Raw genomic sequence first — 21,678 nt, 5'->3', positions numbered from 1 at the left:
GTGGTTTTGCCTGGCTGTAGTGCCAAAGCCACTGGTTGAATTGGGCACAGTCACCATAGTAACGGTGAATTTCCGGGACTCGGGGCGACAGGTTGACGGGATTACTCTTCAAAGCACTTGCTCCCTTGGGAGAGAAGACCTAAAGGAAGGGGACGGGAGTTAATTTAGCGCACACAGTAGAGCAAGGGTCAGCAGTGGCAGGTCTCTGCTGGAGGGAAGCCTGCAGCAGCAATAAACAACTCCCTTTCAGCGGGGCTTTGACTAGCACCGAAATCACCGAAATCACCGTAGGAGGCATTCAACAAAGAAAAGCAGAGGTGCATACAAAAGGTGACAGTCTTCTAAGGGACCGAGTTCTAAGTTGCAACCGACAGCTTCTGAGTGTCTCAAAGCTGAGTCTCTGCTTTACTGTGATGGCTTTACTCTGTTCTGCCATCCCTGTTTCCAGCACTGGGATGGCCAGATGCGGCTGCAGTGCCTGGATCTGGAAGCACTGAGTTTTGCCAGACCTGGAAGAGACAAAGAAGTAGAAGGGAGGCAATCATGATGGTGTGTATGGTAGGAAGGGGTGTGGAACAAAGTGTTTGGAGGGGGTCATTGAGGCACTGGCATGGCTGTAGAGAGGTAGGCATGTAGAAGGTAAGAATATGCCTGTGCTCCAGTGTGAAGCAAGGAGAAGGGAGGCACTGTGGCAGTGTAGGGGACAGGGGAGAAGTCTGTCATCTCCTAAGGTTCATTGCCTCACTGCTATGAAGGTATATGTGTGGGGCCTGAAATTAAGCTGTTTTTAGAAGTGCCCATCTTCTTGTACACTGTTATTCTAATTTCCTTGGACTTTGGGGAGCAAAGGGCTGCTCTCCTGTCTGCCCTTCTGGCGAGATTGGAGCAAGACAGCACCATCTCAACGTATTGGTAATTTCTGCTAATAAAACTTCCCTTTGGGCCACTGTTAACAATTAGACCAATGCTGAGGATCAGGCCCTGCTCAGTACCAGAGAAGCACAAGAGTAATTTAAATCTGGTTTGGTTGCCTGCTCCTCCTAAGTGCCAGATGGGAAGACTGAACCACACATGGGCAAACATTCCTTATCTTCCCATGGCTGCTGATGGCCAACTGCAACTGTTTACACTGAGGCCCAGCCACACTTCTACATGCTTCTTCCTGTAAATCGTTTGGAGAAGTCAGTGTCTTCACAAGCTCCGAAAGCACCTTTGAAGGCTGCCTGGCCCCAGTGGCTCACAGAGCCAAGGATGGGAGGCAGGATCTGACTGCTGGAAACCTCGGTGGCCAGACCTCTACTCACAAGCAGTGAATGCTTAATGCCAAGTAACTTCTTTTACAATTTTTTTTTTCCCCTGTAGTAGGAAAAAGACATATACGTGTCTGGATGGGAGAAGACAGATCTGTGGTCTGCAGGCCAAAAAAAAAATTGTCACTGCATCTTCCACTGACCTGGCCTTTGCTCCTGGAATAGCAAATGGTGCAGGCTGAGATACTTCACAACTAAACTATAGAAGCTGTAAATGTGGATGTAATAGAAGTGGTGACACAAGCTTAATCATAGCACTGCAGAAAGCATAGATTTATGAAAAATGTAATGTGGGAACAGAATATTTCTATTGCCTTCTGTTAGCTTCTCAGAGGAGGCTGCAGGACTGTTTCTATCTTGCTAACTGGAGCTCTTTTACTGCCTTTAGCCTGGTCCTTGCTTCCATTTTTTTTTTTCCCCACCAGGGATGCTTTGCAAAAATACGGGCAACTCCATGAAATCTGGATCAACTCTGTGGCAGGAACTTTTACCTAAAGAAGCAGGAGGTTGAAGGCAGCTATTTCAATATGGGGAAATGGGCAGATCTGAGTTCATCAATTCTTCCCTGTCACGCTGTGCACACCTTGGTTATTCTCCAGCCCCTCCAATTGCAAAATGCAAAAGAATCAGCTTGGAAAAGTAGCCTCAGTTGAAAGGCTTCATTTAAATGAAAACTTAATTAGTATGAAACCACCTCAAAGAGTACACCCTCATTTCACCTGTCCCATTTTGCCAGTACCTGAGCATGAGAAAGCTGGCAGAATAACGAGCACTTGTGCAGGGGAACACGGCAATTCGGGGACAACCGGCAGCAGGACTCAGGGCCCCCTCGTTCGGTGCAAGGCGGCGTGTGCGCACTGCGAGCGCACCAGCCTGAGCTCTGCACACACTGCAGACGACGCTAACCTGTCTTGTCACCCCTTCTTCCCGGCCAGCCACTGCACAGCAAAGCCCGTTGTTTGCTTTCGACTCTTAAAAGCAGCTCCTGCTTCTCCCCACCCCGAAAATACAGGGAGGGTGGGAGACACGGAAAGGATTTGGCTGGCAGGTTAGAAAAGCACAGGCAAGAGGGACGCCTTGATTTCCCTTGCAATGTTAAAACCCCGAAGTTTAACCCTCCTCAACTTTGGGGCTTTAGCCCTCCAATTTAACACATCTTTTCGAAGGAGGGCGAGGGGCGAGCAGCTCCAGCGCAGGCTTCCCCTTCTCCTCATGCAGCACGTCGGGGTCTCTGGGAGCCGCTCCGACGCCACGCCGGCCTCCGCTGGGTGTCAGTGACACGCAGGGCTCGGGATACCGGGGCGGGACAGCTGGGGGCAGCCCGGCGGGCGCCCCGGCTTTGCCCTGCGTACCGGCACAGCTCCGTTCCCAGCCGCGGACGTGCCAACCCCCCCCATCCCCCATTCCCCCCCCCCCATCCCCCTCCCCACCTCCATCCCTATCCCACCCCTCCCTCTCCTGCTCCCCCCCCCCCGCGCTGAGGCCCGCACGCGGCACCCGCCGCTGCCGCGCGCCTCCCCGCGCCGACGCGCCGCCGCCCGCCGCACCCCGCTCCACTTTCCCACGGCCGGCGGCGCGCGGCCGCGCCAACACTGCCCCCCCCGCCCCGCTCCCAGCCGAGGGGGCGGGGCTCAGCCACCGGCCCGCGGCAATTGGCTGAGGCCGGGGCGCCGGCTGCCAATGGGGGTGGCGGGGGCCGCGCGTGGTGGTGCTGGGCGGTGGGCGGTGTCGGGCGTGCTTTGCCAGGCTGCCTGACCGGCTGCTGCCTCCTGCCCGCCCGGCCGCCTCCTGCCCTGCCCTGCGCTGCCCTGCCCTGCCCTGCCCTACCCTGCCTGGCCGGGCCCGCCGGCCCGCCCGCCCTCCCCTCGGCGGGTAAGAGGCGAGCCGTGGGAACGCCATGGGGGAGACGGGCGCCGGACGAGGCGCGGGTCGCGCGCTGGGCGCCCTCCTCCCGCGCAGCGCACGCCGCCTCCCCGACGGCCGCCCGCGTCCCGCTGTGACCACCGCCGTGACCGCCGCCATAGCCATGAAGCGGGCGCACCCCGAGTACAGCTCCTCCGACAGCGAGGAGCTGGACGAGGCCATCGAGGTGGAGAAGGAGAGCGCGGACGAGAATGGGTGAGCGTGAGGCGGCCCCTGCCCTCTCCTCAGCCCCGCGGAGCACCGGCACCCCGCGGCCCCCTTCCCCGCGGTGGCGGTGCTTGTGGTGATCGGTGTCCGCTATTCCCTGCAGGAACCTGAGCTCGGCGGCGGGCTCCATGTCTCCCTCCACCACCTCGCAGATCCTGGCCAGGAAGAGACGCCGAGGGGTGAGTGTCTTCCCCCCTCGGCCCCGGTTACCCCTCAGTCCCGGCCGCCCGCCCCTGACCCTCTGCTTTCTGCCCTAGATCATCGAGAAGCGCCGCCGCGATCGCATCAACAACAGCCTATCCGAGCTGAGGAGGCTGGTGCCCAGCGCCTTTGAGAAGCAGGTAGCGCTCTGTGGTCCTCCGCTCTGCCTCTCTGCTGTTCCCGGGAGGAAGGGTCACCCCTCTTTACCATTTCTGGATCTGTCTAAACCGCGTCGTGCTTCCCTTTCTCTCCTAGGGATCGGCCAAGCTGGAAAAAGCTGAGATTCTGCAGATGACTGTTGATCACCTGAAAATGCTGCATACAGCAGGAGGGAAAGGTAAAGTGCCTGACAGTAGGTGAGCAGCTCTGCAGGGAGGCTGCTATGAGAGAAGTGCGTTTCGCAGCATGGGGTGTGAGGAGTGCTGTGGGAGTGCATGGAGAAAGTGAATGTAAACTCTTAGGTTTCATCAGGAATTTGGGACTTTCTTCTACTTAGCAAGATTTGTGGCATCACTAGCACTGAAGCGAGCTCTAGGTTCTAGGGGAGAAACTACAAGTCTCTACTGATGCATCTGTACTGCTAGAAGGCTTTTGGCAACTTGGAAAACTCAAGAGTTTTTGTTGTTGTCAAGTGCTTGTTTCTCTAACTTTTAGAAAGTTCAGAACAGAAACTAGAAAGAAATACAGTCTGAAATAAGTAGTGAAAAGAATTGGCATAAACGATGAAATGCACTTTTAGGGGAAAAGTACGTTGTCTGCCTAATTCCCTTCTGTTAAGTTAGGACTTGTGTTTCTAATGAATTTCACTGCACTGTGGTTTTGCTTGCACTGGAGGAGACATGGAAAGAACAAAAGTACTTTCCTTCACTGCAGTGTGCAATTCCAGTTTGAAAATGGCAGTCTGTGACTGGTCTTGGGACTTGCAGCATCACAGCACAGATATAAAAGAAAAGCTTGTTAGACAGAAAAGAAGGGGGAAAAAAAAAAGGAGCTTGGCAACTAATCTATGGTTGAGAATACTAACCACATCCAAGTGAAATATGCTTATAGGGGAGGGTGGAGTGGGGAGGCTGCATGCAGACAGCAACTAGAAAACAGCATCTTGAGACTCCATTCTTTGTTCTCTTAGGTTATTTTGATGCTCATGCTTTGGCTATGGACTATCGGAGTCTGGGCTTTCGAGAGTGCCTGGCTGAAGTTGCTCGATACCTGAGCATTATAGAGGGTCTGGACGCCTCTGATCCTCTGCGAGTTCGCCTCGTGTCTCATCTCAACAACTATGCCTCTCAGCGGGAAGCAGCAAGTACTGCACACACTGGCATTGGACACATTCCTTGGGGCAGTGCCTTTGGACATCATCCTCACTTATCTCACCCATTTCTGCTGGCTCAAAATGGGCACGGTAATACCAGTACTACAGCGTCTTCCGCAGAACCACATCACCAGACCAGAATTGCTGCCCCCCATGCTGAAACTTCCTCACTCAGAGTGCCCCCAAATGGCAGCGTTGGACCAGTGCTCCCTGTGGTCACATCTACTACCAAACTGTCTCCTCCTCTCCTCTCCTCCATGGCATCTCTCTCTGCGTTCCCTTTTTCGTTTGGCTCCTTCCATCTGCTGTCCCCCAACGTGCTGAGCCCGTCTACACCAACGCAGTCAGGAGCCCTTAGCAAACCATACAGACCATGGGGGACTGAGATTGGAGCCTTCTAAGAACTAACTCTTTAGTGAGGGTGGGGAAGCCTACAAGCCTAGCTGAGCTGGGTTATGCTGTGGTTAAAGTTGAAGTTCTTAATAACTGGGACAAAGGTACAGCTTCACCTTAACTAACTTTGTCTGAAAACTATCTCTTTGGTTTTTTCTTTTTTATCGCCTACATTTTTGTATTAGCAATTTTGTTAGGATTTTTTTTTTTAATGGTTGCTAAAGTTGTGCAAAAATAAAATTACAATAGTGGTTGTTAACACTTGTGTTAGATCTGTGCTGAGGATTTAAATCACTTTTGTAAACAGTTTGTTTCAAATGTTTCATTTTTCCTGAGTACATTCGACTGCCTTTTTGTGAAGATGTCACCTAGAATTGTTAGCAGCAGCTTGTTCATTTTCTCAAGACCACTCTTCTCAGTGCTAACGAGCTGTGGTTTTGTGTTTTGACATTGAGATGTTCTATAAAGAATTACTCTTTTTGTAAACTATATTTGAGTCTTACGTTTCTGAACAGAGCATTGACAAATCAATTGGACCAGCTTTTATCTAAGAGCTCAATTTCTATTTCTTCTGCAGTGGTTTGGTCTTACTCTGTTCCCTAGTGGACAGTTTCTCACATCTGTAACATTATTTCTTCCACCGAAAGGAGCAGTATGAGCAGACTCTAGAGTGGGGAGGGTACACAAGCCAAATTACATGCTGTGTGGTGGTGGGTTTAGTTGCTGGGGAAGTGAAGAGGGAGAGGGAGGAAAGTTGTCACCTGCAGTAGTCTTCCAGCCGGAGCTGGAGATATGTTTATTCATTTCATAGGGCCAGATTCTCACAGTGGAGTGATTGTTCTATTGCCCTGTATTCTTGGGTAGCTGAGGTCAGGCTCCTTCCCCTGTGTGAGCTTCAGACTTGCACCTGAAGTGGATGGTGCTGGTATTTAAATAGCTAATGGAGTAGTACAGCAGGAACCTGTTCAGTGCACAGCCTTGTTACTTAACAGATACATCCTAAGCCATTGATTTTTCTGTGGTGATCCGCTTTTAGGTGCGGGTCAGTGCCACCCCTCATTTTGTAAGTGCTCTGCTGCGTTCTTGTGTGTGTGAATGTGTGTGCATGTACATCCATATTTTGGTTGATTTCATAAGAATCTTAATCTGAACAGGTTTATCTGGCGAGTTCCACTGGACAGGGTTTGACTGCTCTTGTATTTGTGTTGTGGCTAAATAAAAGAGAAAGAGCAAAGTATTTTAAATTACATGCTTGTCTGATATATATCAGTGGGGAATTCTATGCCTCTGGGTATCATGGGAGATGTCAAACGATTGCTACTTAGTCCTGCTGTGGGCATTTGTATTTACTTTTTTTCTTGAATACTATGGCATACTTGTTACACTGGCTGAGTAAATAAAGAACCACAGTGCCTCAGAGTAACAGTCGAGGGAAGGAGAACATGCGATTCATTTTGCATGTCACTTTTACTCACCTGCAGTGTGTGGGCAGACAGCGAACGCACTCGGGTTACTGCAGAAGAGGAGGTTAAAGCTGTACTGCACCTGAATACTCCTATTTATTTGTATTGACATTAAAAAGTGATCATCTTTAAAAATGCGGAATCTCATGAGATCTTTATCTGTCCTAAAGCTCTGGAGCAAAGTTTTGTACCTAACAAAAGTCTGATTAACTCACGTTCAGTGCGTTAGAACAGAATCTACCCAAGGGCTTCTATGGATCCTGTATTTGTTACTGAACTATACTACTGGTGTCTCACACTTTTTCTTTAAGTAAAAACCCAGCAGGCTGACACATAGATATCTTTTCTCCAAATGCAGTTCATGCTACCTGCAAATCTCTACCTGCAGAACACCACACTTTTCCTGGAAGTACCTTACTTCTTCCCTGTATGTTTGAATTTGTAGTATGCTTGCAGTGGTAAATGGCACATCCTTGTCTGGATTTAGCTCTGCCAGAATAGCAGAAAGAGTTGGCCGTGTGGGAGACGAGAGCTTTGTTTAAAGTGGGGCTCTCGGGCCAATTAAGGAGTGGCATTGATGAGAAGCTTTCTCAGAAGGAGGGTTGCCGAGAGGCTGGAAAGAGTGGGAGAGCATTCAAGTGCGTAACCTTGTTTTACCTTCCTCCCTAGGCTTCAGGAGACCACTGCTAGAAAGGCAAAAGGCAAAACACTGTGGGAGCTGGAAATACATAGGTGTTATTAAGGACAGATTACAGAGCATAGTATTTCATGTAGAAACATGAAATAAGAGGCTGTAAAACTCCAAATCCAGTTTCCTTTTCACAGTGTGTATTGTCTCCTGTTTAATTATGCTCTGCCCTGTCCGTAATAGGTTTTTATACCAAATTAACAGCTCCTACCTAGAAGATTGCAATAGTGCATGCAACTATTCTTTAGATCTTTTAATAAATGGCAGTGCTTCTCAGCCTTTTAATGGTTATTTCATTGACATTCAAATGACTTTGCCTGCCTCTAAATAGCTGGCTCTTTTGTGTGGAAAGACCCCTGTAATTATTTTTGTCCCACTGTCCTATTCTTGAATAGACTTCAGAAGCAGAGAGTGCAATAAAAGTTTAGCTGCTGGTGTTTGTCTCTATATCTACTGTCATCTCTTTCCATTACCAATAGCAAAGGTATTCATGAAAAGGACTGATTTTATTCTTTTTTTTTAAGTTTTAGAGACTCAAAACCTACTGATTGTTATTGTAGAAGGAGATGAACAAATCCTAGGAACTCACAAAACCTAGTAATTCAAAGGGAAAGAGCACTGGCCCAGAAGCTGAAGCATCAGGATTGGAAGTCCAGGGTTATATTACTACTTGTGCTGCTAACTTAGTAAATCATTCTTGGTGATCACTTAATCCATACCTGTTTTGTCAGCTGTGAAAAAAGGAGGGCAGGATTTGTTCTCCTTTCATCAAGAGACAGTGGTAGTTAGAAATTTTCTATGTGAACGACAAATGTTTTTTTTTCTTTCTCAAAACCTGCAGTTTTGAGGTATTTTGCTATTTTTCTTTCATGTAGGATGCCAAAGACAGACTGAAAAAGGCAAAATAAACTTGCTTCTATAGACACCAGATATCTCTTGAGCCCCAAATATTTACTTGTTTACTCTACTGCAAAAGAGCAATTCAGGAGCACAAGCTTAACCAGAGGGATGCTGGAGAAGAAAGGAAATGCATATGTGACTTGATCCCATGACCCCCCAGCTACCTTCAATTGCTTTGGATGAACTGTGTCTGCCCGGGAATCCTCAGGCTAAAGTTTTGTGTGGGAAGTAAGATGATGGGATATTTCATATGAGCTAGTATTATCTTCCTTTATCAACTAAGCTGGATTTGAGTGCAGAATAAATGTAAGAGGCTGGTAAATGCTGCATAAACGCAGATCCAAACATTTGGAAATCCATTCTTGCTCTGGCGTAAAGGAATAGCTCATGAAAGTGACATTTTTTAGCTTTTGGAAAGAAGCTGTCAGTAGTTCTTAAGAGAGTTTCTGTTCAGCACTCCTGTCTTAACACTAGTAGCATGACAGAGTTTATTAGGATCATGCTGAAAACTCTCTGAATCTTGGCTATTGCTCTCTTCACTCACATATCAGCATGAGAGTCCCCAGGTGACAGCAGCCTTCCTAGACTGTTGCATAGCAGTGGGAAGCCTGCCAGCTTTTCTTCCAAGCAACAAACAAGCCCAAGTGAGCACAGATAAACTGAAATCCTACTTCCTGTTTCATATTGTGTGCATATTCACAGGCACTTGTTGCCAGAAACTCCCAGTTCGGATTGTAACATACTCTGTATGGAGCTGGAAGTCTCTGTAGTGAATAACGTGGAAGTCACGGGCTTTGTCTTGGAAGGCAGCAAAAATGATTTACAAAGGCCTCTTCTGAGGCCTTACATGAAATTTGCAGAGATGTGTTGTGGTACTGGTGACTCAGTATGGTGAAGCACGAATAAGCCCATGTATTAACCAGCCTACCCAGCCTCATGGAGCAGAGTGTGATTTGCCTGTAACTGAATGCCTCTCTCTCTACTTGCCCAGCTTATAAATAAAAACTAGAACAGTCCTTTTCTTCTGGAGCCAGAAGATGCAGGCATTGACTCATGCTTGCAGTATAGCAGCTTGACTGCGGTAAATGTTGAAATGCCAGTGCCTAGTAAGATACAGACACTTGAAGGTGTCTTTTGGGAGTCTGAAGTGTTCATTTGGTGAAAGCTTTTATTAAGAAAGTGCTTGGCTATTATACGTTGTTCTCTCTTATTCCAGCTAGTCCCACGCATATTTTTTTCTCTGGCAAATTCTACTAATTATTCATGCAGCTTGAAGGAGCAGAACAAACTGCCTTGCTTTGACATGTGCTGTGTGAGCCTGCCCAAGTCTTTCCAGAAGAGCACAGTTCATAGGCAGAGGCTCTCTTCCAGCTGATTCTTCTTTTTTCTTCATCATGTAACACAGCTGTATAACGCAGAAAGGGCTTATCTAAGTGCTCAAAACAGCTGAGCACTAGGGGCATTGTTCCCTGCTTGTAAGAGGCCTTAACCACGTCATATTGCTCAGACCTTTTCAGAGTCTTTTATGAGGCTGCTTTCTTCAGGTGAAGCCTCCTGGAAAAGAAGGTGGGGTAACTGGAGCCAGTTCTGCATGTTGTCTGCACAGCTGCTTGTCGGGGCAGCTTCAGCACAGGGAGACCTTTGCAGGCCACTCTCTTCTCTCTGCATTGGAGGAAAGGCTTCTTGGAGCTTTCCAGGTGGCATGTGTTTCTCCAAGGTAAGCTGTAAAACTAGGCACAGGCAGTAGTAACATGTTACTCACTGATGGTATGTGCGTTTCTCTGTTTTGCACCCCTTTCTCAGAAGAAAGGATGTTGGAATAGAAAAGTTGGTGGAAGAGCTCTGCAAGAGAATGGCAGGGAACAGGAAGGAAGACTGATGTACGGGATCAGAGAAAAACTGAGGCTGTGAACAGATGAATGAATGTTTACATTGCCTGTTGCAAAGATATGGAAATAAGTGATGTCAGATGACAAAGTAAGCTGCATGCAAGTATGTAAAGCATACAGAGGGGCAGGTAATACTCTTAGTATTCATAACTTTGCTCAGCAAGTTAGAATCCGATGAGCAGTGTACACAGACTGAGGCACATAAAATAAGACTGGCAAGGTGCTGAAACAAATGCGTGTGAATGTCTTAATTGAATTTGACGGGTCACTGGCTAAGGAGGAACCAGGGTTCAGATGGACTATTGCTGGCTATAGGAATGCATCACAGCGTGATTTACTGATTGCATTTGTACAATCTGGTCAAGTGAGTATAAGGAGGACAAGGAATTAAAGCATGGTCCATGCACGAGATGGGGCTTGTGCTCAACTTGACAGAGAATTTGATACATCAGGATAACTGGTATGAGCACCTGATGACTGGCAGCCACTTCCACAGATCCCTCAGCCTTCAGCAGCAGCTACCAACCAGCTGCTAGTGCAGCTGCTTAGTTCCTGGACTTTGGTATAGTATTTCTGGGCATATGTTAGCCATCTATGAAGGCATGAGGTCTCCTTCACCATCAGGTGAGTAGGGCAGGTGTATGTTCAGACCAGTAGTGGAAAAACAGCTCTCCTAGTGAAAGTGAGTATGGAGCCCAATACTGAGTTAAGGAACATCTGGTAGAGAGAACAGAGTTGCTAACTTGCTTAGTATTAAAATCTCTGCTCTTGAAAGAGCGGATAATAACTTGGTAATGCTGGTTCTTATTATCACCAAGCCCATCTCCTTTACAGAGGGGCCATTTCAGAGGCTGAATTTCAATATCGAAAGACAAAATGAGAATAATTGTCATCTGTTGTCCTTCAGAGATGGTTATGTAAAAGTTTTTGGGGTTGGATAGTGATTAAAAATGTAGCAGAGGGAACCAAAGTGTGTGCTGTAGGAACTCTTTTACATGTTACCCAGCAGGTAGATCTATTTTTTACTTCGTCAGGAAAACATCAATGTGATTGAACAATGTTCCCTGTATAATGTAGATGCCTAACTGTCTGTAGATTGCCCCTTTGAATTTCTCTGGGATTCATTGCATCTTCTGTTAAGAGGAAATTATCAACAAGAGGAAATCCTGTACTAGTACTGAATAGTCCTTATTTTAAAGGTACTTCCCTTCTTGTGGGAATTGTATATAATCAGAACAACACTCCATAAAACAGACAAATTATTTTAAAAGGAGACGGCTCAGCCTTTTATTCAAGAGGTCTGATGTTATTGTACCTAAGAAAACCAATTGTTAGAGTGGATGAAATTCTTCCATGAGCTGCCTGTGCTTCCCAAAGGTGGGGCAAAGCTTAAAGCATTGGTAACAGGAAGTTTAGGCTCCTTAGAGACTTTCATGTTTTCTGGAGCGTGCAATGACAAAATTACTCTTTTTCTTCCCCAGAATAGCTCCAGGAATAATAATGATTAAATTTTACCCTGTTCAGAATTGGATTAAGTGGGGATGCAAATGGCGCACATATCTCTTGGACAAAACCCATTAAGCTGGTGTGGGCAGAGGTAAGGTACATTAGTCAGCTGTGTGTTGTAAAGGCAATGCAAGCAGAAAGAGTAGCTCTTTTGAAGACAAACCCTTCCCTTCCATTAGGTTTCCAACATCAGTCCCTCTGTACTTCAGTTCCAGCTGCAGATGTTTTCCACCACATAAACCAGAATTGGTTGAATTGGGGGAGGAGCAGTCCCCACCTGAAGGCAGGGGCTGAACTGCCCTGTGGTCACAACCATGTCTTGAGGTTTGTGGCACCAGATCTACCAAGAACACAGAGAGGTATGATTGTAGATCTAAAGCTGAAACGTTGGCACTTCCTCACTTGTTAAAGCCATGCCTGTTACAAATGAGAGGGTTGAAATCCCACGTACCCTTCCTGGCCCAACCAGCCGTGCTGCTGTGAGAGCCCTGAATGAGTGAGATACTCACTGAAAGAAATTAAAGCAAAATTGGTTACGGGGCTTTACAAGTCTTTGGGTGGTTGTTGTTTTAGACAGGGTTTGTCTAATTTTTATGTCCTCTTTGGGAAGTAAGAATGTTCCCTGCTTCTTCACGGTGCTGACAGAGGTCTGCAGGACTCTTTACACAGCCCCCTCAGGCCTGACCTCATCCTGCCAGTTAAGAGACTGAAGCCTCATTTTCTGCCCCTGCAGCACAGCAATATCCCAGGCTGAAAGCACAGCTTCAGTGGCAGGGCTGGCTGCGAGCCACAGGGGCCCAAGACTGGGAATTCCCATGGTCTGCCTCCAGGGACAAAGCTGAAGGAGTGACGCATCAGGTTTCCGGGTAGAAAAATCCCTGCTTTGCCTTTTATTTTATTTTCCGTTTTTTTTTTAACAACATCAGTATCCTCATAATGTGCTAGCCAGACAGTCTGACTCGAAGCATTTTTTAAGCAAAGAGGGAGCAATAATGAAGTTATTCTTTAGCTTTCATTTTGGCTGTATATTTTCTAATGCAAAATGAAATAAATACAAAAAGTGCTTCAGTGTCCCTTTTTATTGCCAGGCGCTCTTTTAGGAAGTGCAGCCTTCCCTCCATGCTATTTTCTTTGCCTTGTGTGAGATAGGAACCCAGTCTGTACCAAGCAGTTGCTGAGAAAGCTGTGATGCAGCTTTATATAATGAAATAGTTTTTATATCAGAGCCTATTGGGAAACAGCCTGTTCAGCTCTGCTATCTGCATTGCATTAACTTTTATAACCCAAAACTCCCATCAGAAAGGAGATTTTATGAGATTGTATTTGACACATCCCAAACAAGGTTCCTTTAACAACTATGTCTGACTGAAAAAGGCTAGAGGAGACCTTGCCAGGGGCTAGTGCCACCTCAGATTTAATTTTTTGGTGACGGTGTCTGCTCCTTACTCATTGGACTAGAAGAGCTGTTGCAGCAATACAGTTAATCCTATGGGACAGTGAGAGATGATGAAAACAAATTTGTGTACCAGACTTGTACCCAGCATCTAGCCCCATTTTGTTCCAAGATCACAGAAGCTGCAAAATTAAGTGTATTCCAGGGAGTGGGTAGGGCGCAGGGGAAAAGTTGAGACACCTTTTATGTTGAAGTCTGACTCTAAAGAGGAGTTTTTTATCAAAAAGCCTCTGTCTCCCTATCCCCAGGGCTTTTCAGTCTCAGGACTATTATATTTGCTCCCCCAGAATTCAGGGATATTTGCAGTGTCCAGTGTAGGTGTAGCACTACATTCTGGGTAGGGAGTTGGGAATCAGAAAGTTGAAAATCAAATAGCTGAGTTGCTTGGCTGATATGTTTCAAAACCGGGTTTGTTTCTTGCTTTTTTTGACTTTTGCAGTGGTTTCTGGATTCCAAGCACAGCTGCTCTTGACTTTCTGGAAGCCGCAGAGGGTTAGTACTTAGAATCATAGAAAAGTATTCTTCACATCAGCCTGAGCTACTTCCTCTGTCAGAGTTTCAGGCAGTGGGGAGCACAGGGAACATTTGGAAAGCCTTTTCTTAGTCTCCTACAGCACTTAAGCAAATGGAAGCAAAAAAAAAAAAAAAGAAAACCAAACCCAAAATAACCCAACAAAAGGAATCCAGTTTCCACAGTACCTTCCAGTACCCTTAACTGTAAGACTATTTGACACTCCAAAGTCTTCTCACACATTCAACTATTTCAGCAACAATTAGACCCCTTCACTACTCCCTGCTGAAAGAAAACCCAGCCAGTGGTTAGAATGAAACAGATTTCTTAGGCAACATTTATATTCCCCTTAGATGTGTTTTTGTGTGTTTGGCTTCTTAAGTCAGCATTGTATTTTTAACACAGTCTTTTGTGTATAATGTACTAAGTCCTAAATAAATTATTTGAAGTCACATCTCCCCTTACGATGTCTCAGGTCATCATGTGTATGGTTCATCGGTAGGGCTGAAGGTCTTGGATTTGGTGCTTGGAACACTTTAACTGAGAGAGATAATTGGCGACACATGTAGGTTTTCTTCATGTGGACCAGATCTGGAGAATAATGGGCTTAAGGGGAAAAAGTATCCAGTTGAGGAGCTCAGCATGGGGGTGATGGTGGGGGATGCAGTGCTGAAGGATGTGTTGAGATAGCACAGATAACCAGTGTGGTGCTGAGCCATGGTAGGGACGTGGGGAGGTGCAAGCTGGGATCCCGGGGGAAAATCTAGCATAGACAAAAATGTTTAGGAGGTGAAAATTGACAGTTAGAGCGCAGTATTGGGAGGAATAAAGGCATGAAATGAAGCTGTCTGGGGCTGTGGAAAGAGGTTAGGGTTGAGGAAAGGCTAGTGTTTGAAGGGAGAGGATACTCTCCTCAATCCTCCTTGTTTGCCAGAAGTGTCATGGTGGTTACCAGCCCTTACTCCTTGGCAACTTGGACACCAGAGGCAGGATTACCATTAGTTGGGCTGTACCTTTATGCTGACTGAAGTTGCCTCCATTCATGAAATGAATGTAATTACCTGGATGAGAAGCTGGCAAGAAAACATTGCTCCTTTTGCACAAGGTGTCCCAGAACCTGAATTGCTGCAGACACAGCTGTGCTCTTGCAGTCTTCCCTGGGCACAAGCAGTACCATAGCAGCATATTTTTCCCCTGACTAATTGCTTGTTTCCCTTCTGTTGCTTCTCTAGTTCTACTGTCTGATACCAGGAACACTCACAAATGTGTAGCACTAAGTAAACAACTAGGTGCTTCAGCAAAGCATTTGTGCCTACACATGCCTTGGTTACTTCAGATGGCCAGTTTGTACCTTGGAGTGGTGGCAAGAACCTGGTCAAGAAATGAACATGGAGCCGTTATAACCTTGAGCAAGTTTTCTCCTCATCATGATGTAAGTCAAAAAATGTAATTTGTACAGGAGGTTTGTTTAGGAATCCTTTGTAAGAAGATAAAAAGTAAATCTCTTTAGAGCAGGTAGGAAAACTTTTCTGAAGGACACAAAAAATACATCAGTTATGTCTCTTTTTAGGGATTGAAACCACATTACAGAGTAGTCTCTGCAACAACTTTGCTTTGTGCTCTGACTTTCACAAGACGGAGGAGGAAATCTGAGAGGTAGCAGAGCAATTGCTGTTTTCAGTGGCATGGCCCTTGGGAGCGAAAAGAGCGCCGTTTGGGGCGGAGGTGTTGGCTGCACAATAGCGATGGAGCTGTTGGGAAACACTTTCATACAATTTTATGAGAGAGAGAAAATAGGCGCCTATAGAAATAACTTTTACAACTTCATTTAAAAGAGAATGAGAGTGCAATGAGGGTGCTTTTGTTCAGCAGAGGACTTTATAGTATGCATTGTGTTCTGAGGTCTCTGTGACTTTCTGCTGGTTGGGGCGCAGCAGGCTGACTCTTCTTGATGTTCCTTCACCTCCCTCTAAGGCCAGCAACTGTGTCTGAGCTCAGTTCTAACATGTATGGCACAAGGAAAAGAAGATTTCCTTAAAAGCCCAAAACAAACCAAAAAACCTGTGCAGAGGCTTGAAACCATGGGGTAATAATTAAAAGCTTCACCATGTTGTCTTCATGCGGATGAGATCACTGTTGCAGTCCAAGGCTGCCATTTCTTTCCGGGATCTGTGGGAATAAGAATGACATGGTCATAAGTACAAAATAATAATTTCAGTGCCACTGAGCACTGAGAGATCCCTTAAAGAAAGTGATCTGGTGTCAGAAAATATCTTTCTGCTCTGGAGCTGTACTGGCATCTCTGTGGAGCGAGAGCATTACACTCCTGCAAATGGCTATTCCAGATGAGAGGTTCATGTTCTGGTGAAGTAGTCACTGTTAATAGGTTTGAATTAACTGTTATTAAAAAAATGAGAAAATAGTACTGGGAAGCTCAGTCTGAAAAGTGAAATGTGGTGGGCATTCTGAACTGTCAGAGTCCCTCAGGCTCACATACAAGCATACCTAAAAGTAACAGCGGTTGCAGGCATCACTGCAAGTCCTCCCTCCTGGACCCCTGAACTTCCTCCTGTAATCTCAGCAATAACCCAGCCTGTGCCTCACATGTAAGGGATGATACAGTGTGACCTTAGCAACATGCACACTGCTAAGGTGTCCAGATGATCAGGGAAGGATCAGTATTAACAATTCTGGATGTATTGTTGAAGGAGTCAGATACAATTCAATCCATGTATGCTGCTAGTATCAAAACCAAACCAGGTCACTTTGACTTTTAATAGGCAGTGATGCCTTGACCAAAGGGGAAACCTGATGGCAAAGGACAGTGGTGCTGGCCAGAGGATTTGCATCAGCAATGCCTCTCATGTCGCTGAAGCTCCAGAAAGTAAACCCAGCTTCTGGGAGGGAATGTTTGCCATCTACTTCCCTCTGTTGACTGAGTTACTGAAGTACACTAACCTTTGGTAAACTGAAGGCAAACCTCATGGACAATAAAGTGGGGTCAAAAGGCAGACAATAGGCCAGATTTCTGGCATTTGTGAGCTGGTGGAGCTTTGCTCAAAATATTGCAATGGCTGAGGATTGGCCCACTTCGCTCTTAGCTTAAGCAGCCCTCTTTTATATAAGACCATGCTCTCAGAAAGAGAAGACATGACCTATGTGTGCATACTTTTGCAGGTGCTTCATATTTTTTATGTCTAAAAAATAACACTTTTCTTTCATCAAACTGTCAGTCATTTCTAGCTGTTGGCATAAAATCAAGGAAGAAGATGAAGCAGAACTACAGTTTTCTTGTTCCAAAGCTGGTTTTAAAACAACAGCTTCTTATTAGTCACCACAGCTACCAAATGTGGGCAGCAGTTCAGAAGGACTTTTCAAGAGTATTGCTTTCTGTCACCGAAGTGTTGGTAAACTTACTCTGGCTGGGAGGTTCAGTTTCCAGCCTTTCATGGAGTGCTGTGGAAATGTAATATGCATGATAGAGGGATACTTTTATTAAACCCTAACTGCTCATTTGCACTGGAGGCAAACAGAGTAAAATCTATCATCCTGTCCTGCTCTGCCTTGACCACAGAGTATAAATTTCCCTCTTCTGAGCAGGGAGAAATGGCAGCAGTGACTCATGTTTGACACTTAGGTCATTTGACATGAAAACCATTTCCACTGAAGACTTTCAAGACCCTGGCTTGCAGTTTCTTTTGTTTTCTTACTACTCTGGCATCCTCCTATGTGACATTGTGTTTAAAATGCTAAAAGGGATGCTCAGTCGGCATAATATCCACATGATTTTCTGTTGGCAGAAGAGTGTTACTCAAAGGGGCTTTAGCTCTCTATAAAGCAGTCCTCAGATTTGAACAGATTTGTGTTTGCACTGGTTACCTGAGCTGCGCTGCAAAACAGCATGTCTATGCCCAGAAACAGACTTCACCCATGATAAAGGCACCTTTATGACCTTGACACAATCCTTTTTGTGGGTGTAGGGGTGACTTTGAGGTGTCCCCTGAATTTGTTGAAAGAGCACCGTCAGCTCTGCATTATCTTTTGAGATGTGAGCTAAAGTGCCCCATCACCTACTGGACACTTTGTCCCGGCTCACCCTGTGCTGAGATGCTACTGCCTGGGAGAGATCTTAGAAATATTGTGGATCTCTTTAAAAGAGTAAATCTCTTAAAGCTTCTTGGCACCAAGATGTGATCATCTGCCCATCTACAGAATATATTGGCGGGCCACCACACGGTAGTTGTCAAAAATAGCCACGGGATCTCCTGAATGTGCCAAGGAATGTTGCAGCTCTTTCTTGGTGGCCTTTGATCAGAGGCACAAGCTTATGATTTGCTTGGCTCTGTTCAGTAGATATATGTATTAGGACTATGGTTTTAGCTGTCATCACCAGGCATCATTTGTTGTTGTCTTTACTTGAGGCCTGCTCTGGTACATACAACAACCAGTGGATTTTCTCAAAGGTCAGTCTTTTTTAACACTGCAATGGAACAGGTACTTCCCTTGTTTGGCTCCTACATGATGCTGTGTTCACTTGGGGTATCCTACCAGAATCCTAAATAATCCTAGATGATGTGGGATCATTACTGAGGTCTCCTACTTCTAGCAGTTTCTTCTGGTTCCCTTAAATGTCCTGGGTGATGCACTACTGGGCTTTCGCCCAAAACCAGGTATCACTAATCAAGTGAGCATAAGCGTTCTATTATTTACACCTCTCTCAAAAAGTGCTGATAAAGAAATTTCTTTTTGGAGTGGGTTAAAATAGATATAAGTAATATTTTCAGTCATCTTCACAGATGCCTAACTACAGCCTATACAACCTGTCCTTTACTTCAGGTTTAGCACTTTACATGATGGGAGAATTAGACAGGATGCACAGAGCAGTGGCCTGACTTTCTGCTTTAAGGGTGTGTTGGTTTGTAGCTGGGAGTTATGGTAAAGCAGGCAAGCTCCTTCATGCATTTCTTGTTGTTAACATGAGACCTGCAGTGCTTGCATCGGGCACGCAAGGACTTACTCTTAATAAATGCCACTGCTTGGATACTTTGTTGAGATGTAGAGTACCAAACCTACTAGTCTGATGGCTTCATTAATAGCACAAGGACTGATAAACTCATGAGACCTCTGGCAGGCAGGAAGGTAGCTCACCCGGGAAGTTCATCTGTGTTAGAAGATGGAGACATGCAGCTCCTAAGCTGAGTCACACATGGAGTCACAGGTACTTAACCAGGTAACTTTTTCTTTCTTGGTAGGAAGGCAAAGACAGCATTTAATTTGCTGATACTGTTTTTTTTTTTTTTTGAGTTTGACATCAGATACAGGTACTATTTGGACACGTGATGAATGAAAGAATGATTGCCACAATTCTGTATCAACAGCAATGTACTTTTCATTTTAGAAAAAAATATGCCATGGTATCTACACAAAAAAAAGGATGTTGTCTTAAAGTGCCACAGTGTGTGCCTTTCCTTATTTACTTAAGTGACTCTAAATGTTTTCTTTTTTACAATGACTCAGCTTTTCAACTGTAAGATTTTGAATTACCTATTTGGAGCCCAATTCAACATTTACTGACACTGTGGAACAAATTTCTGATGGTATTAGTGAATATTCAGGTCAGATCCTTTATTAACCATTCAAAGGTCAGATGAACAACCACACCTCAACTCTTATATTGTCCTTTTTGATGAATTGTACAGTTTATTTTTAATTGTGTGTTTCTATGAAGTGTGATCAAAATGCAAAGGTTTAAATCTAAAACTGCAAAGATTTCATTTTGAGGATGTATTTATTGTGACTATTATATGATCATCATTTTTTCTTTAGAATAATGAAAACTGATATAATGCTTCAATACCATAAATTCATTCAGTATTCTCTCAGGGATGAAAACATGAATGATCAAAACCAATTAAATGCTAACATAATGCAAAACATTTGCAGCACTTACCAGTGATGTCCAGTTAAAGAGTTCAATATCTGTTCAGAATGCCACAGCCACTTCATTATAGAACAGAACAGACCAGAATAATATTTCAGATGGAAGGCACTTACAGGAACTGCCACATCCTTCTGTCTGACCAATTCAGGGCTTACAAAGTTAAAGCCTGTTTTTAAGGGCATTGTCCAAAAGCCTCTTAAACAGGCCTGGGGCATCGACCACCTTCTCAGGAAGCCTGTTCCAGTGTTTGGCCACCCTCTTGATAAACAAATGCTGCTTAATGTCCAGTCTAAACATCCCCTGTAATCCATTCTTTTTAAAGAATCCATGAAAATGGCCCTGGTGTAAGTAAATCAGGTGAATCAGATAGTGATTAATGGGAAAGAAACTTCTCCTTAAGTAATTTTGCAGATCCACATCTGTTTTTTGAGAGGCAAAGTTAATTCTTTACAAAGTAAAACACTTCAGTTTGACAGTGGTACTGGATTTTGTGCAGTTCCTTATGTGTGACTTAGACAGGTTTCCACAGGGTAAGCATTGCACCGTTTCAAGAAGCTTGCATGAACTGATGAGGTTCAAAGACTCAAAATGATGTGTTACCTTGTTATTTATGTTGCTTTATCCCCTTGTGCAAATCCCAAAGAATGACCTGTACTTGCTATGAAACACTTTTACCGGGACTTGTGAATATTATCTTATGGTATGATGGACAAAATACGTAAGGTGGGGTAAACCAGACATATTTTAGAAACTGCCTGCTTATCCTTTACATGTTTTTCTCTGCTATAGCCTCTGAGACCTCTTTTGCCAGCAAATATTAAGAAGTTTGAAGTAAGGGGGTTGTGTCCTTCCTAAGATGTTCAGTAGCACTTGAGAAGTTCATGGGTTCATGTTCTCTTATGACTGCTGTACTAAATGAAGCCCAATGCCATGCACAGGCTTACTCAGAGGATGGGTAGCTTGTGAGGGTACCTAGGGAAGTTGTCTGAGGGACTTGCGTCATGAGAGAGGCCCATTTAACTAAGGTAGGTAGCATGTTAGTTGTCCAAAGTGTGAGTGAGAAGACAAAATTAGAGAAACTTTAATTTCTGTTTTGAGTTGCCTTGAATTTAATACTATTTAAAGGAACAGTGTCTGGACTTCCAGCAACTTTCCAAATGCAGCTGTTAGTGGTGGCTGGGTAGTAGCAGCTACCTGAATGCAGGACATTTTTACCTGAATCACATAGCTATCTGGCCTGCTCTTTACAGGAATGGCCATTCTGTGTCTTGCAAGTTGCTTCCAGTTCCTGAGGAGGCTGTTTCCGTGCAGCACTATGGACTACATGAAGACCTCTATTTGCTGGCCCCTTGTTAGAAGGTGGGTTTTTTTTCTTTTCTGCAGCTTTTTTGATAGTTATGTCAAAACAATTTTATGATTCCATATGGAGCTGTTAATGCTTCATAGTTGGTATTACTTTAGAGGTGTATCATGCCCAAAGCATATGATGACATGTAGTTAAAGGTTTCTCCGGTAGGAGGCTGATTGCTACTGAAAGTGACACATTTGTAAGTTTCTAGTGGACTTGTTCCTTGTATTTAAATTTAATAAAATATCTGCTGTTACTGACATGGTTACTGCTGTTGATGTGTAGCAGCTACCTCATGCAATGCAATGAATACCAAGAATATTCATAGTATCTCCCACATATCCACTTGCTTTTGACTTTCTAAAGCTTGTTGCTTCATCAATGTGATTTATCTCCATCTCCAGGCATTTTCTCAGAAGTAAGCCTCGAGATGGTAAGATTCATGAGTCTTTCCTCATTCTGAGAAAACTGTGGAGTTACTGATTCTTCTTGAGACATTTTGATATCAGATTTATTGTCTTTCTTTAAGGCCAGCTGCTGAGCAAAACTGCAACTGCTCTAGCAACTTGGTTTTCAGCCAACACTTCTCTGGCCAAGTGTAATGGAGATAATTTCATACTTAATTTCTGTTTG

The 21,678-nt window shown here is 44.9% G+C and overlaps 1 protein-coding gene across 1 annotated transcript; it reads left to right on the top strand.

Annotated features, from left to right (window-relative positions):
- Positions 1 to 3,160: 3,160 nt before the first annotated feature.
- On the top strand, positions 3,161 to 6,593 carry HEY1 (hes related family bHLH transcription factor with YRPW motif 1). Its single transcript, XM_062641554.1, has 5 exons — positions 3,161 to 3,428; positions 3,544 to 3,619; positions 3,698 to 3,781; positions 3,897 to 3,978; positions 4,771 to 6,593. Exons 1-5 carry the CDS (start codon positions 3,208 to 3,210, stop codon positions 5,352 to 5,354), a joined length of 1,047 nt encoding a protein of 348 aa, XP_062497538.1. The 5' UTR covers positions 3,161 to 3,207; the 3' UTR covers positions 5,355 to 6,593.
- Positions 6,594 to 21,678: the final 15,085 nt, after the last annotated feature.

Source organism: Pezoporus occidentalis, unplaced genomic scaffold, assembly GCF_034315485.1.
Source record: "Pezoporus occidentalis ecotype Australia unplaced genomic scaffold, CSIRO_AGI_Poc_V1 ctg69, whole genome shotgun sequence".
Classification (NCBI taxonomy): Eukaryota; Metazoa; Chordata; class Aves; order Psittaciformes; family Psittacidae; genus Pezoporus; species Pezoporus occidentalis.
Note: the sequence above shows the minus strand (reverse complement) of the source record. Positions and strands in the feature narration are given on the sequence as shown.